Raw genomic sequence first — 12,972 nt, forward strand, 5'->3', positions numbered from 1 at the left:
TACTTTCATGTATGAAAATATGTAATACTGTATATATAAATGTTGTTATACTTACCCTGCTAACAACAAAAACTTAGAACTGCACTTTATGAAGACATACTTATTGGAGTTCGGTTTATATAGTGCCCATCTACATACAAACAAATGGTCGGAGACCTTATTAAAATTGGTTATAACTTTGATATTTATGTGAGTTTATGTGTTAAAAATATTAGCATTTTGTTGCTAATTCTGTACAAAGTAGAAGTCTTCATCTTTTAAAAAATAACATAAATTATAAAAAATATAAATTATAAAATAACAAAATCATGCACACCACTGTTCATTTTGATTATCAGTGTTTCAAGATGATGCCACTCATTTTCACTTAATCATTCATTTGTGAAAACCCATCACTTTATCATCCATCCATTATCCAATCCGCTATATCCTAACTGCAGGGTCACGGGGGTATCATTTGAGGCTTATTGTTTCTCAAGCAGGTTCAGTTATGGGATGCATACTCAAACCCACTCGAGGAAGTAGAAGAGGAGAGAATGAGGACAAAACTGATGGCCATTACAACCAATGCTGCACATCTTCTCTATGACACACTAATACTGAGAGTAGCACTTCTATATAAAGAATTATTCAGCAGTAGCATGTGAAGAAACACTACTATAGCTCCTTTATACCTACAGCAATATGCCTTTCTAATGTCAATCTGTAAATGTCTCCTTATCTTTAGCTAAGTTAGAAGTTTTCACTATAGTTTTTGTGTATTTAAAATAATGTAATTTTTTTAGTGTTGTTGGAATAAGCTTCTGTGGTAAAGAGCAACTTATTATTTGCACATAGCTGCATACGTTTGTCATGCCATCAAAAAAAAAAAAGTTTTATTTTACTTTATAAAACTTCAATAGACATAATATGCAGGTAAACTTTTCTTTCTGTCACATTTTATTTTTTCAGGCTACAATCAAAACATAATTTGACAATATTTTTTAGCTACACTCTTAATACAGTATGATTTTGTAATGTAAGAAACTACCATAAAATATTTTTCCCATGCATTTAATCAGATATCTTCAATATATTACATATAGGTCAGCCACAATAATATTTATATATGAAAAGTATATGTTTCTTCATGTTTACCGTGACCAAGTGATCTTTCCTGGAGATCAGAACTGGAGCACTAGATTAGGCACTCAGATGTTCAGGTGTAAAAAGGTCACTACAGCCAAGGAAAAGAAGAGCTTCACTAAAGTACAAGGGTCTGGCAAATGGTACAGCAAAAGAGGGTTTTAATCATCAAGGTTATTGGAGTCTAGATGATGGATTGACAGAGTTCCAGACATATTGTACAACAGTATGAATCCACATTTATATGGACAAAGTATCTTTGTATCCTTTACACATCTGCACTTGAGGATAATATGGTATTTATGGAGTGCATCTGTCATAGTTCTAGCACCTGCACTTAGACACATATACTGGTCAACCAAGCAACTATTGATAAGCAAAGCTGCTAAGCCAACCTTGACATTTACTTATTAATGGCTTAGCAGACACTTTTATCCAAAGTGACTAACAAAACATGCCAAAAATAATTGAGTAAATCATGCAGTCTATTCAAACATAATTTACAAAGAATAATATTTACAACATAATCAAGTAAATCATGCAGTCTATGCAAATATAACTTACAAAGAATAATATTCACAACCCAAACATAGTTACAGTCAGTTCCCACTTGATACTATAAAGAAACAAAAGATGATTAATTTAGCTGGGTAAGATTACATGCGACTTGGATGTTTTTAAAAAAATTATGGGAAACAAACCAAAACTATATTTTAAGGTAATGTACCTAAGGAAAGAATGCAGGTAAAGCTGTATATAGCAGGGTTTAGTCTTCCTCTTAGAACAAAGACTTTTAAGGCAACCCAAAGCTTCAGAATTCAACCCTGAACAAGTAGATAAGTGACATACAAAAATCTAATTGGATGAATTGTTAATGAAACCACTGTTTGGTAAGGAGACAGAGAGTCCAGATGGAAGTGGATTTTGTAGCTAGAAGGCTAGAATATGAATTACCTCCGTCCCTAATTAGACCTTTATAAAACAGACAAGTCTATAACATTTCAAAAATAGTTTTTGATCTTTCAACAGTTAGCACTATGTTTTAAATGTTGTGCCCTTATTTTTATATTACTGAATGTGGTCTGATGAAATCTGTAAGTCAACCAAAAGGTTGCCTAATCATGTTATAATTTCGTTAAAAATACACTGTTGAAAGAACCACAGCCTTTTAGTTTTCAGTTGTATTGCAACTGGTGTTCATATAGATTTACTGAAAGACCTTACAAATTGTCATATTACCTTTATAATCTGATTTTTGCATGTCTTCTGAAATAAGACTTCCACATCCTTGTACTCTTGTGAATGTGGTAAAAGTGCAACTTGAAGCATAGAATTTCCCTTCATGTCATCCCAGTGCGCTGGAACAGTATCTGTGGCTTATAATAAAAATGAATAATGCAAACATTACTTATCTCAGGAGTCTTTTGAAAAGCAAGCATAGGACTTTAGTTTTCACATAAATGGGAGATTTTGGCCTCTTCTGCAGAGTTAAACAAAGGTGGAGAGGATTAAATGAAATAAAACTGTATTACTATCAACCATAATATAGTATTGTCTTAAGAATGTAAGCAACCATTAGGTAAAACGTCATGCAGTCAGCTTTATAAAGCACCCTTTACTTTTAGAATTTCTCCAAGAGAAAAACACCAGTCAGTAAAAGATCAGGGTTATCAGCATTAGCTGATACGACAAACAGAAATTCAGTGACTGTTAGAAAGGAGGCTGATATCAACATTATTAGAAGAACACAGATTTTGCAGGTTCATATTGGCGATGGAGGATGAAAAAATAGCACACTCTGACAGTTTTGTCATTTCCCTTTCTAAAGTGAATGAGAAAATGATGGGCAACAATCAAAAACATCACATCCTTCTGCAGTATCTGCTAGCCCTTCCCCTTCTGGTCACTAAGTATGAAGGAACAGCACAGACCAAAAAGGATGTTATTGATATTTGCCAATTGTCTTCTCATTTGCTCTAGAGAGATCAGTTAGCCACAGTTCCATTTCATTCCACTTCCTCCATTTGCTCTAGAGAGATCAGTTAGCCACAGTTCCATTTCATTTCACTTCCTCCCCTATGGAAGCAGTAAACCATTCAACAGACTCAAAAGTGTGACAACACTAATTTGATGTCTACAAGAGATATATATGCAGGACAATATCAAACATATATAATAAAATACAGAATACATTTTATTTATATGATAAAAAAGAAACCAGAAGAAGAATATACCTGGATGATTTTTAGGGCTGAGTATCAGCACTGATGGTCCGATTTGATTCCATTCCAATTCACCCCAATTTGATTCAATATTGATTTTATCTTGATTGAATTATTGTGCACTGATATATGTGAAGTGGTGGCTTTTTTAGATATTATGTAGCCATGCAAACAGAATAATATAATGTGACAATTTTCAGTAACACTTTATTTGAAGAGTGTCTGCTTAGTGACTTCATAACATATGCATACACATGGAATGACATTTAAGAAGAAATACTTGATTAGTAATGAATAATTAATATCAGTATTTGGAAGATGTGGAACAAAATATCATTACTATTAAAAAAATAAATAAAAATAAAACTTTTCAAAATTCACCATAATTTAACTAACATATGTACTGCCATATCAGAGTCCACACATATTATGGGGTGCTCCTTGTTTTATTACAATGCAATGGTATCAACTTTATAAAATATCTCGTATATCATCTTGCAAATGATATTATTATAAAATATTCAAAGGTCTTTTCTTAAATAATAAATGTTATTCAATAACATATTTGTGTGTTGTGAATCTCCATGTAGACACCCTTCAACTAAACTGTTAGCCAAATTTATTCCCCTATTGGACATTTTAAATAATCTTGAATTAGTTGAAATTAAAAATACAGCAGGAAGCCTCGTGTCTTTCTATAATTCTACAAGTTACCCATATCTTCAGTTTCTCACTTATAGCAGTCACATTAATCAGAATCGAAAATGTGTCCTGACAGTCCTCCGAGAACAAGCAAGCATTTTAAAACGAAGATCTAGAGCTGATGTTTGCAGACAGTGGCACTGAATGAATGGAACATAAAAGAAAAAGAACCCGCCATCATGACTACTAATGCTGCTATTATGGAGCTACTTCAAGTTGGCTGCTTTGAGCACACGCTCACTTTTGTATTGCTGGCAGCTCTGAAAATTCCAGGAATTGCCCGCTTGTTTTACCAGGTGAGGTGCATTGTAGGGTTTGTTGTCTTTAGGGTCTTTTATCTTTTACAGATAAAAACTGCTATAGATTCTGTTGCTTTTTGGGCACAGAAGCTTGGAGCTAAACGCAGTCTAGAGTGTAGATTGTTTAGGCTCTACTTATTTAGTGTCGACTGAGACAATGTTTCAGGGTGACATCAGGACAACTTTGTTTGTGTTACAACAATAATTAACTTCTCAGCTGCACAGCTTACATATTGCTTTACTTTTATCCAAATGATCTTTACCAACACAGCGCCTGAATCTGTAGTAAGTCCACACATCTGATTTAAGTGTCCTAAATGGTGATTTCAGTTAAAAAAGACACACCATTTTAAGTGAAGCAGTAAAGTGCTTTTTCCGTAGAAAGCCTTAACATGTGCATTAGTGCCATCTACTGGATCAGATGCCAAAAATGAATATGAGCAAAAAATCTACATATAGTAATTGAGCAGGAAATAGATTCACAAGATTGATCTAAGAATTGATATTGAATCGTTTAAATGAAAAATAATGATTATTCAGAAAATCGAAATGAAATGAAATACAGAAAGAAAATTACTTACTTGTTTGTATTCTCCTCACTTTAACTTTGTCACTATTCATACCCAAACCAATATTCTCAGCTAAAATGACATAATATTTTTTATGATTAATGTCAACCGGGACCTCATGTACTTTGTCCTTATAGCCTGTCTCTAGTCTTAGGTTTGATATGCTGTCAAATGAGTGAAATGTTCCATTGGCTTCATACTGCCAGTCTACTAAAGTCTTGTAAATCTCAGCCTCACGCTTCTGGGTTTCCGCATCTCTTATACTCCTTATCATGTCTTGAATTTCTCCATACACAGTGAGCACATCTCTTGTAAGTCCTTCTACTTGAATGCTTGCTTCAGACCTGGTGCACTCAATTTTCACACTGACCTGCAGATTTGCCTGCAGGTTTCTTAGCTTTTCATGTTCCCTTTCAGTGAAATGATAGATTAGTTCATCTTTTATGTTTTTTTCAGTTTGCTCCTTTATGATTAAATTTGTTATCCACGTTTTAGCACTTGTCACAGCATTTGATGACTCGCCAACAATGTGAAAAATTGCTGGATCAATCTCTCCCACAATGACAAACTCTTCTTTCTTCTGTGTTTTGGTCATGCTTCGAAAATATGGTGCTGAAATAATGTAATAAATAAAAAAGAGGCACCTTAATACAAACCTAATAATCATATTTCTTATTTTTTCAGTTAGAATTACAGATAAGGAATGTAAGCATGTCACCGTTTAGATGAAAACTGCATATTGTACACATATATTTCAGTTAAAACTAAAGCACATTCAGCACAAGATCCAAATTGTGAACAATGTCATAAAGTGTGTGTCTCCCTAGGCCATATGTTATACTGATTTTGATTAGTGATCAAATGCACATCTCTTAGATAACCTCAGGCCTAAACTCATTTCTAGTCCTGTATTACTGCAATTTTCAACTAACACCAGAAAGGATAGCACTGTATGATAAAATATGTACCAAGGTATCCAATAGTGTGTTTCTTGCTCAGACTTAATTCCTCCACTGGAAGAATCCTAATTGGCCTTCCATATGTCAATTTGAAAGTGCTTTTGTATATTCTGTAGCCCCAATGTTAAAAAAAAAGTCTGGTCTTGATACTGACAATCTTAACAATTTCCGGCCTATTTCCACTTACCTTTCCTGTCAAAAGTTCTCGAGCGTGTTGTAGCTTCCCAACTCAGCAATTACTTAACCTCTAATAACTTGATGGAACCCTTTCAGTCTGGTTTCAGGGCGCGGCACAGCTGTGAAACTGCTCTTCTACGGGTAACCAATGATTTGCTTATGGCAGCAGACTCTGGACAAACCAGCATATTAATTTTGTTAGACCTCAGTGCAGCATTTGACACTGTCAGACATGCCATTCTACTGTCCAGAATGGAGAACATGCTGGGTATCTCTGGCACTGCCCTCCAGTGGTTCAAGTACTATCTGACTGATAGGCAAGAGTTTGTTAGCCTTGGCAACAGCAGATCTAGCTCAGCGCCAGTCACACAAGGAGTCCCTCAGGGCTCTGTCCTCGGCCCTCTTCTCTTCTGTATTTACATGCTTCCCCTTTGCCATATTATACGTAGCTATGGACTGGGCTATCATTTTTATGCAAATGATACTCAACTCTACTTCAATGTTAAAAGTGGAACTTCATCAGAGCTTTCTCAGCTCACAACCTGCCTTAGTGAAATTAAAACCTGGATGGAGCAGAACTCTTTAAAATTAAATTGCAACAAAACTGAACTCCTGCAAATTGGGACTAAAATGCAACTTAATAAAATGAGCTCCTTCCCAGTCCATCTTGGCGGTGATCTCATCAGACCTGTCTCTACTGTAAAGAATCTTGGTGTCATTTTTGATTCCTCCCTCTCTTATTCTGCCCACATAAATCACATTAAGAAAACTTTCTTACTTTCACCTCCGTAACATATCCCGTGTTCGCTCCTTCCTCTCCTTCTCTAATGCTGAGAAACTTGTCCATGCTTTTATCACATCCCGCATCAATTATTGTAATTCCCAACTGGCAGGTGCCCCTTCTAATCTTATATTACAGCTCCAGCTTATTCAAAACTCAGCTGCAAGAGTCCTTACAAAGACCAGCAGCAGTGAGCACATCACACCCATCCTGCTCCGTCTTCACTGGCTCCCGGTGTCTTACAGAATCAAATATAAAATCCTACTAATAACCTACAAAGCCTTAAATAACCTCGCGCCAAACTACATCAGTGACTTTCTCCATCACTATGTGCCTGCAGGCCCACTAAGGTCCTCTGATTCTGGCAATCTTGTTGTGCCCCACACTTATCTACACTCCATGGGTGACAAGGCCTTCAGCTGTATAGCGCCCAGACTGGAATGACCTACTGAAATTAATTAGATTAGCTGACTCCGTAAATTCTTTTAAAACACAACTCAAAACTCAACTGATTTTATTACCCTTCTTTCAGTTTACCTCTATGTCTAGATGCTCATATAACCTGTATGTGTGTGTGCTAGACCATCAATTATGTTGTCTGTTAGGCTTTCTTTCTCTGAATTCACTGTCGTAATCTTCTTTATTTATTTATCTGGTTTGTACAATGCTATATACTGCATACCCTGCCATTATTTCTTATATTCTGTAAGTGCCTTAAGCATGGGAAAGGTGCTATATAAATAAAATGTATTATTATTATTATCTTAACATGGAAAACTTTCCGGTTTCAAGGAATACTCAAAAATAATTTAGATTTTATAATAATTCATTTTTGCCATTCTAAAATAAGCATGGCAGCCCACTGTTAAACCTTGTTTGCTGTGAATAAGGGCAATATTAAATTAGATACTCTTATCATGGATCTTTAGAATTGTTTAGGGGAAGGAAGATGTTTTAATTTTCTTGGAATTTAATTTTGTAACACAATAATTGTATATTACTTTATTGTTTGCATTACTGTAGTTTTGACTGCACTTTGCTCAACTGTTTGAATTGTATTCTCTTAATAAAATAAACACATGAATTTTCAATTATGGGCAGTCGGGTGGTGCAGTGGTTTATGTTGTTGGATCATAAATTCATAATCCTGGGTTTAAATCTGCATCCAGGTACTTTGGTTTGCCTTGCATAGCAGCAAAGACACATAGGATTGGTTAACTGGGGACTCTAAATTGGCCTGGTGTAAGTGTGAGTGCAGAGGTTTGCATGATTTGGCCTTGCCTTCAAGAATTTCTCAATTTATGCCCAGTGCTGCCAGTATCGCTCCTGCCTGTCATGACCCTGAACTGAGAATTTATGCATGTATATATATGTCTGAGAATGAATGAGAATATATGTGTATTTTTATTACCTAAACAGAGGAGAATGTAACAGTAATATTTCTGTTTAAATATCTCTGAAAAAATGTAATCCCAGCTCATTTATTCATGACATTCAGATTTTTTGTGTTGTGTTTCCATGTTTTATATTAAGGGATGGAGGAGTAAATGGATGGTATCAGACACTGCATGTCAGCGTTCTCAGTTACTAAATATTATTGTATATAGTGTTAATAGCATTATGCACATTATCACAACTGATTAAGCAAACAAGATTAGAACAAAGTATCATATGTAAAGCTCATACAGTATGTTAACATCATCTGCCTAAACTTTTGAAACAAATAAGACTTCCTTATTAAACATGTTTCTTCATGTATCAACTGTCTGAAACTAACTCTTCCATACTCTTTTGTGCTATTGGTTATCTGGTTTCAATGGATTCCTCCGCTTCCACAGTGCATTGTTCTTTATTATTGGTGCTAAATCCAACTTTCTCCTACTATATTTGGATCATGCATTTTATCAAAATGCAATTGATTTTTCATTATACTTGTGATTTTTTTTCAGACTGTATACAAGGGCAAGTAGTTGTTTTTTAGTCTGTTTTCAAAACAAATTAGGACCCATATGAAAAATGTCATTTGGTCTGAAGAAAAGTAATAGCTGAACTTCATCTATAAAGTTCTAAAAGCAAATAATGTGTTTTTTAAGTAAAGTGGAAAGAACAGTTCTCATGGGCTCACCACCTGTAGGAGGGGTGAAGGAGGTTGGGTGCAGTGTGAGTCAGGTGGTGGCCGAAGGCGGTGACCTTGGTGGTCCGATCATCGGCTACAGAAGCTGGCTCTTGGGACGTGCAATGTCACCTCTCTGAAGGGGAAGGAGCCTGAGCTAGTGCGTGAGGTTGAGAGGTTCTGGCTAGATATAGTTGGGCTCACCTCGACGCACAGCGTGGACTCTGGAACCAATCTCCTTGAGAGGGGCTGGACTCTCTGGAGTTGCCCCCGGTAAGAGGCGCCGAGCAGGTGTGGGCATACTTATTGCCCCCCCGACTTGGAGCCTGTTCATTGGGGTTTACCCTGGTAGACAAGAGAATAGCTTCCCTCCGCCTTCGGGTGGGGGGACAGGTCCTAACTGTTGTTTGCGTGTATGCGCCGAACAGCAGTCTGGAGTACCCACCCTTTTTTGGAGTCCCTGGAGGGGGACTCCTGCTTGGGACTCCCTCGTTCTGCTGGGAGACTTCAATGCTCACGTGGGCAATGACATTGAGACCAAGGAATGCCCCCCCCAGATCTGAGCCTGAGCTGTGTTTTCTAATTGGACTTCTATGCGTGTCACGGATTGTCCATAACGAACACCATGTTCAGGCATAGGAGTGTCCATATGTGCACCTGGCACCATGACACCCTAGGCCTCAGTTTGCCGATCAACTTTGTGGTCGTGTTGTCGGACTTGTGGCCACATGTCTTGGACACTCAGGTGAAGAGAGGGGCGGAGCCGTCAACTGATCACCACCTGGTGGTGAGTTGGCTTCGATGGTGGGGGAGGATGCCAGTCAGGCCTGGAATGCCCAAATGTATCGTGAGGGTCTGCTGGGAATGTCTGGCAGAGTCCCTTGTCAGAAGTAGCTTCAACTCCCACCTCTAGCAGAACTTTGACCACGTACCGAGGGAGGTGGGGGACATTGAGTCTGAAAGGGCCATGTTCCGTGTCTCTATTGTTGAGGCGGCTGACTGGAGCTGTGGCTGTAAGGTGGTCCGTGCCTGACGTGGCGGCAATCCCCGAACCCGTCGGTGGACACCGGTGGTGAGGGATGCTATCAAGCTGAAGAAGAAGTCCTACAGGACCTTTTTGTACTGTGGGACTCTGGAGGCAGCTAATAGGTACTGGCAGGCCAAGTGGAATGCGTCTTCGGTGGTTGCTGAAGCAAAAACTCGGGCATGGGAGGAGTTTGGGGAGGCCATGGAGAACGACTTCCAGATGGCTTTGAGGAGATTGTGGTCCACCATCTGGCGTCTCAGGAGGGGGAAGCGGTGCAGTGTCCAACACTGTATATGGTGGGGATGGTGCGCTGCTGACCTCAACTCGGGATGTTGTGGGTCGGTGGGGGGAGTCCTTTGAAGACCTCCTCAATCCCACTAACATGCCTTCCAATGAGAAAGCAGAGCCTGGGGACTCGGAGTTGGGCTCTCCCATCTCTGGGACTGAGGTCACCGAGGTGGGCAAAATCCTCCTTGGTGGCAGGGCTACAGGAGTGGAGGAGATACGCCCGGAGTTCTTCAAGGCTCTGGATGTTGTAGGACTGTCTTGGTTGACACACCTCTGCAACATCGCATGGACATCGGGGACAGTGCCTCTGGATTGGCAGACCAGGGTGGTGGTGGTCCCCCTCTTTAAGAAGGGGGACCGGAGAGTGTGTTCCAACTACAGAGGGATCACACTCCTCAGCCTCCCTGGAAAAGTCTATTCGGGGGTCCTGGAGAGGAGGGTCCATCAGATAGTCAAACCTCTGATTGTGGTTTTCGTCCTGGTCGCGGAACAGTGGACCAGCTCTACACCCTTGGCAGGGTCCTGGAGGGTGCATGGGAGTTTGCCCAATCAGTCTACATGTGTTTTGTGGACTTGGAAAAGGCATTTGACCATGTCCCTCGGGGAATCCTGTGGGGGGTGCTCCGGGAGTATGGGGTACCGGATCCCCTGATAAGGGCTGTTCTGTCCCTGTACAACCGGTGTCAGAGCTTCCTCTGCATTACCGGTAGTAAGTCAAAGCCATTTCCGGTGAGAGTTGGACTCCACCAGGGCTGCCCTTTGTCACCGATTCATTTCATAACTTTTATGGAAAGAATTTCTAGGCACAGCCAGGGCGTTGAGGGGGGTTTGGTGGGCTCAGGATTGGGTCACTGCTTTTTGCAGATGATGTTGTTCTGTTTGCTTCATTAGGCCGTGATCATCAGCTCTCTCTGAATCGGTTTGCAGCCGAGTGTGAAGCGGCTGGGATGGGAATCAGCACCTCCAAATCCAAGACCATGGTCCTCTGCCAGAAAAGGGTAGAGTGCCCTCTCAGGGTTGGGAGCTAGATCCTGCCCCAAGTGGAGGAGTTCATGTATCTTGGGGTCTTGTTCACGAGTGAGGGAAGAATGGAGCGGGAGATCGACAAGCGGGATCGGTGCGGCATCCGCAGTGATGCGAGCTCTGCATCAGTCTGTCGTGGCAAAAAAGGAGCTGAACCATAAGGCAAAGCTCTAAATTTACTGGGTGATCTACGTTCCTACCCTTACCTATGGTCATGAGCTGTGGGTAGTGACCGAAAGAATTAGATCACGAATACAAGCTGCTGAAATGAGTTTCCTCTGCAGGGTGTCTAGGCTTTCCCTTAAAGATTGGGTGAGAAGCTCAGTCATCTGGGAGGGACTCAGAGTAGAGCCACTGCTCCTCCACATCATGAGGAGTCAGATGAAGTGGCTTGGGCATCTGATCAGGATGCCTCCCTGGTGAGGTGTTCCGGGCACGTCTAACCGGGAGGAGGCCCCGGGGAAGACCAAGGACATGCTGGAGGGACTCTTGGCTGGCCTGGGAACACCTCGGGATTCCCCCGGAAGAGCTAGCAGAAGTGGCTGGGGAGAGGGAAGTCTGGGCATTTCTGCTCAAACTGCTGCCCCAGCAACCCAATCTCGGATAAGCAAAAGAGGATGGATAGATGGATGGAAAGAACAGCAGTACTGAGTAAATTGTAATGAATAAAATGAAAATGAGGTTTTTAAGTTTGAAATTGGATAATATTATTCATATTTGGATCAAAATGTGTTTTTTCTGCAATGATCTAACAATCAAGACATTTAACTTCAGCGGAAGAACCCAGGAGACCATAACTAATCCTTACTCAAATAATTATAAACATATGTCTGTGCCTTATGAGTGACTGATAACCTTGGAGTTACCCGAGACTGGAAATTTCACTAATGAGTTAATTTTTCTTATTGAAGCTCTGTCAAGTGTATATACAACCACCCAAAAGTAAATGATGGTTTACTGTACTAGAATGGAAGAAAGACTCAACTTACCCCTTTAAGATTCCATTAATTGTTAAAAGTAAATTGAAAGGAATTGTTTAAAAGTATGAAAAAGTATCTAATTAAGCTAACAACTATACTTTTGAAAACACCATAACTTACGTAATAATTTTGTCCACCAGCTTTCCTGTGATGGGAGAGCAGTACCTTCTTTTGCTTTCATGCTTTCATAAAACACTTCTCCCATATTAGTTTGGAATATCACAATTCTGATTTTCTTCAAAGACTGTACGTTGGATTTGCTGGCAAACTCAACAATACAGTCAATCATTGCATTAGCTACCAGTGAAGGGTCAATGCCTGCTTGTCCTGTAAAAACAATACATTACTTTAAAAGTAAATTATTATAAAAACATTTATTCCTCATAGAAATATAAAAGGAATGGAGATTTAGTAGTGTAAGAGCCATTTGCTAGTTACTTACGTTATATTAAATGTTTGCCTAAATATTAGTGCATAGTCTATGGGAGGTTCCTATAACTCCCACAAGTAGAATTGAATTGGTATATTCTAACTACTTTTTGCCCAAGTAACTATAGAATAGTCTCAGTTAGTGACCTGCCATGACGTGTGTAAGGCATGGAGGGCACATGGTTTTGAACCATCCCTTACGTACTCAATAGTATGGAAGTTAATGTGCTCTATTAAATGTACAGTGCCATACGTTAGAGCGTACTGAAGATGAAGTA

General features: G+C 39.4%; 1 protein-coding gene across 1 annotated transcript in view; it reads right to left on the bottom strand.

Moving 5' to 3' along the window:
• The window catches only part of parp14rs1 (poly(ADP-ribose) polymerase family member 14-related sequence 1), a 72,992-nt gene that overhangs the window by 9,421 nt on the left and 50,599 nt on the right, over positions 1 to 12,972 (bottom strand). The window contains exons 13-15 of the mRNA XM_051930546.1: positions 12,386 to 12,592; positions 4,930 to 5,529; positions 2,365 to 2,501 (exon numbers count right to left, since the gene is read on the bottom strand). Coding sequence (XP_051786506.1) covers positions 2,365 to 2,501; positions 4,930 to 5,529; positions 12,386 to 12,592 — 944 coding nt within the window. The remainder of the gene's footprint in view (positions 1 to 2,364; positions 2,502 to 4,929; positions 5,530 to 12,385; positions 12,593 to 12,972) is intronic.

This window comes from Erpetoichthys calabaricus, chromosome 8, assembly GCF_900747795.2.
Source record: "Erpetoichthys calabaricus chromosome 8, fErpCal1.3, whole genome shotgun sequence".
Taxonomy (NCBI): domain Eukaryota; kingdom Metazoa; phylum Chordata; class Cladistia; order Polypteriformes; family Polypteridae; genus Erpetoichthys; species Erpetoichthys calabaricus.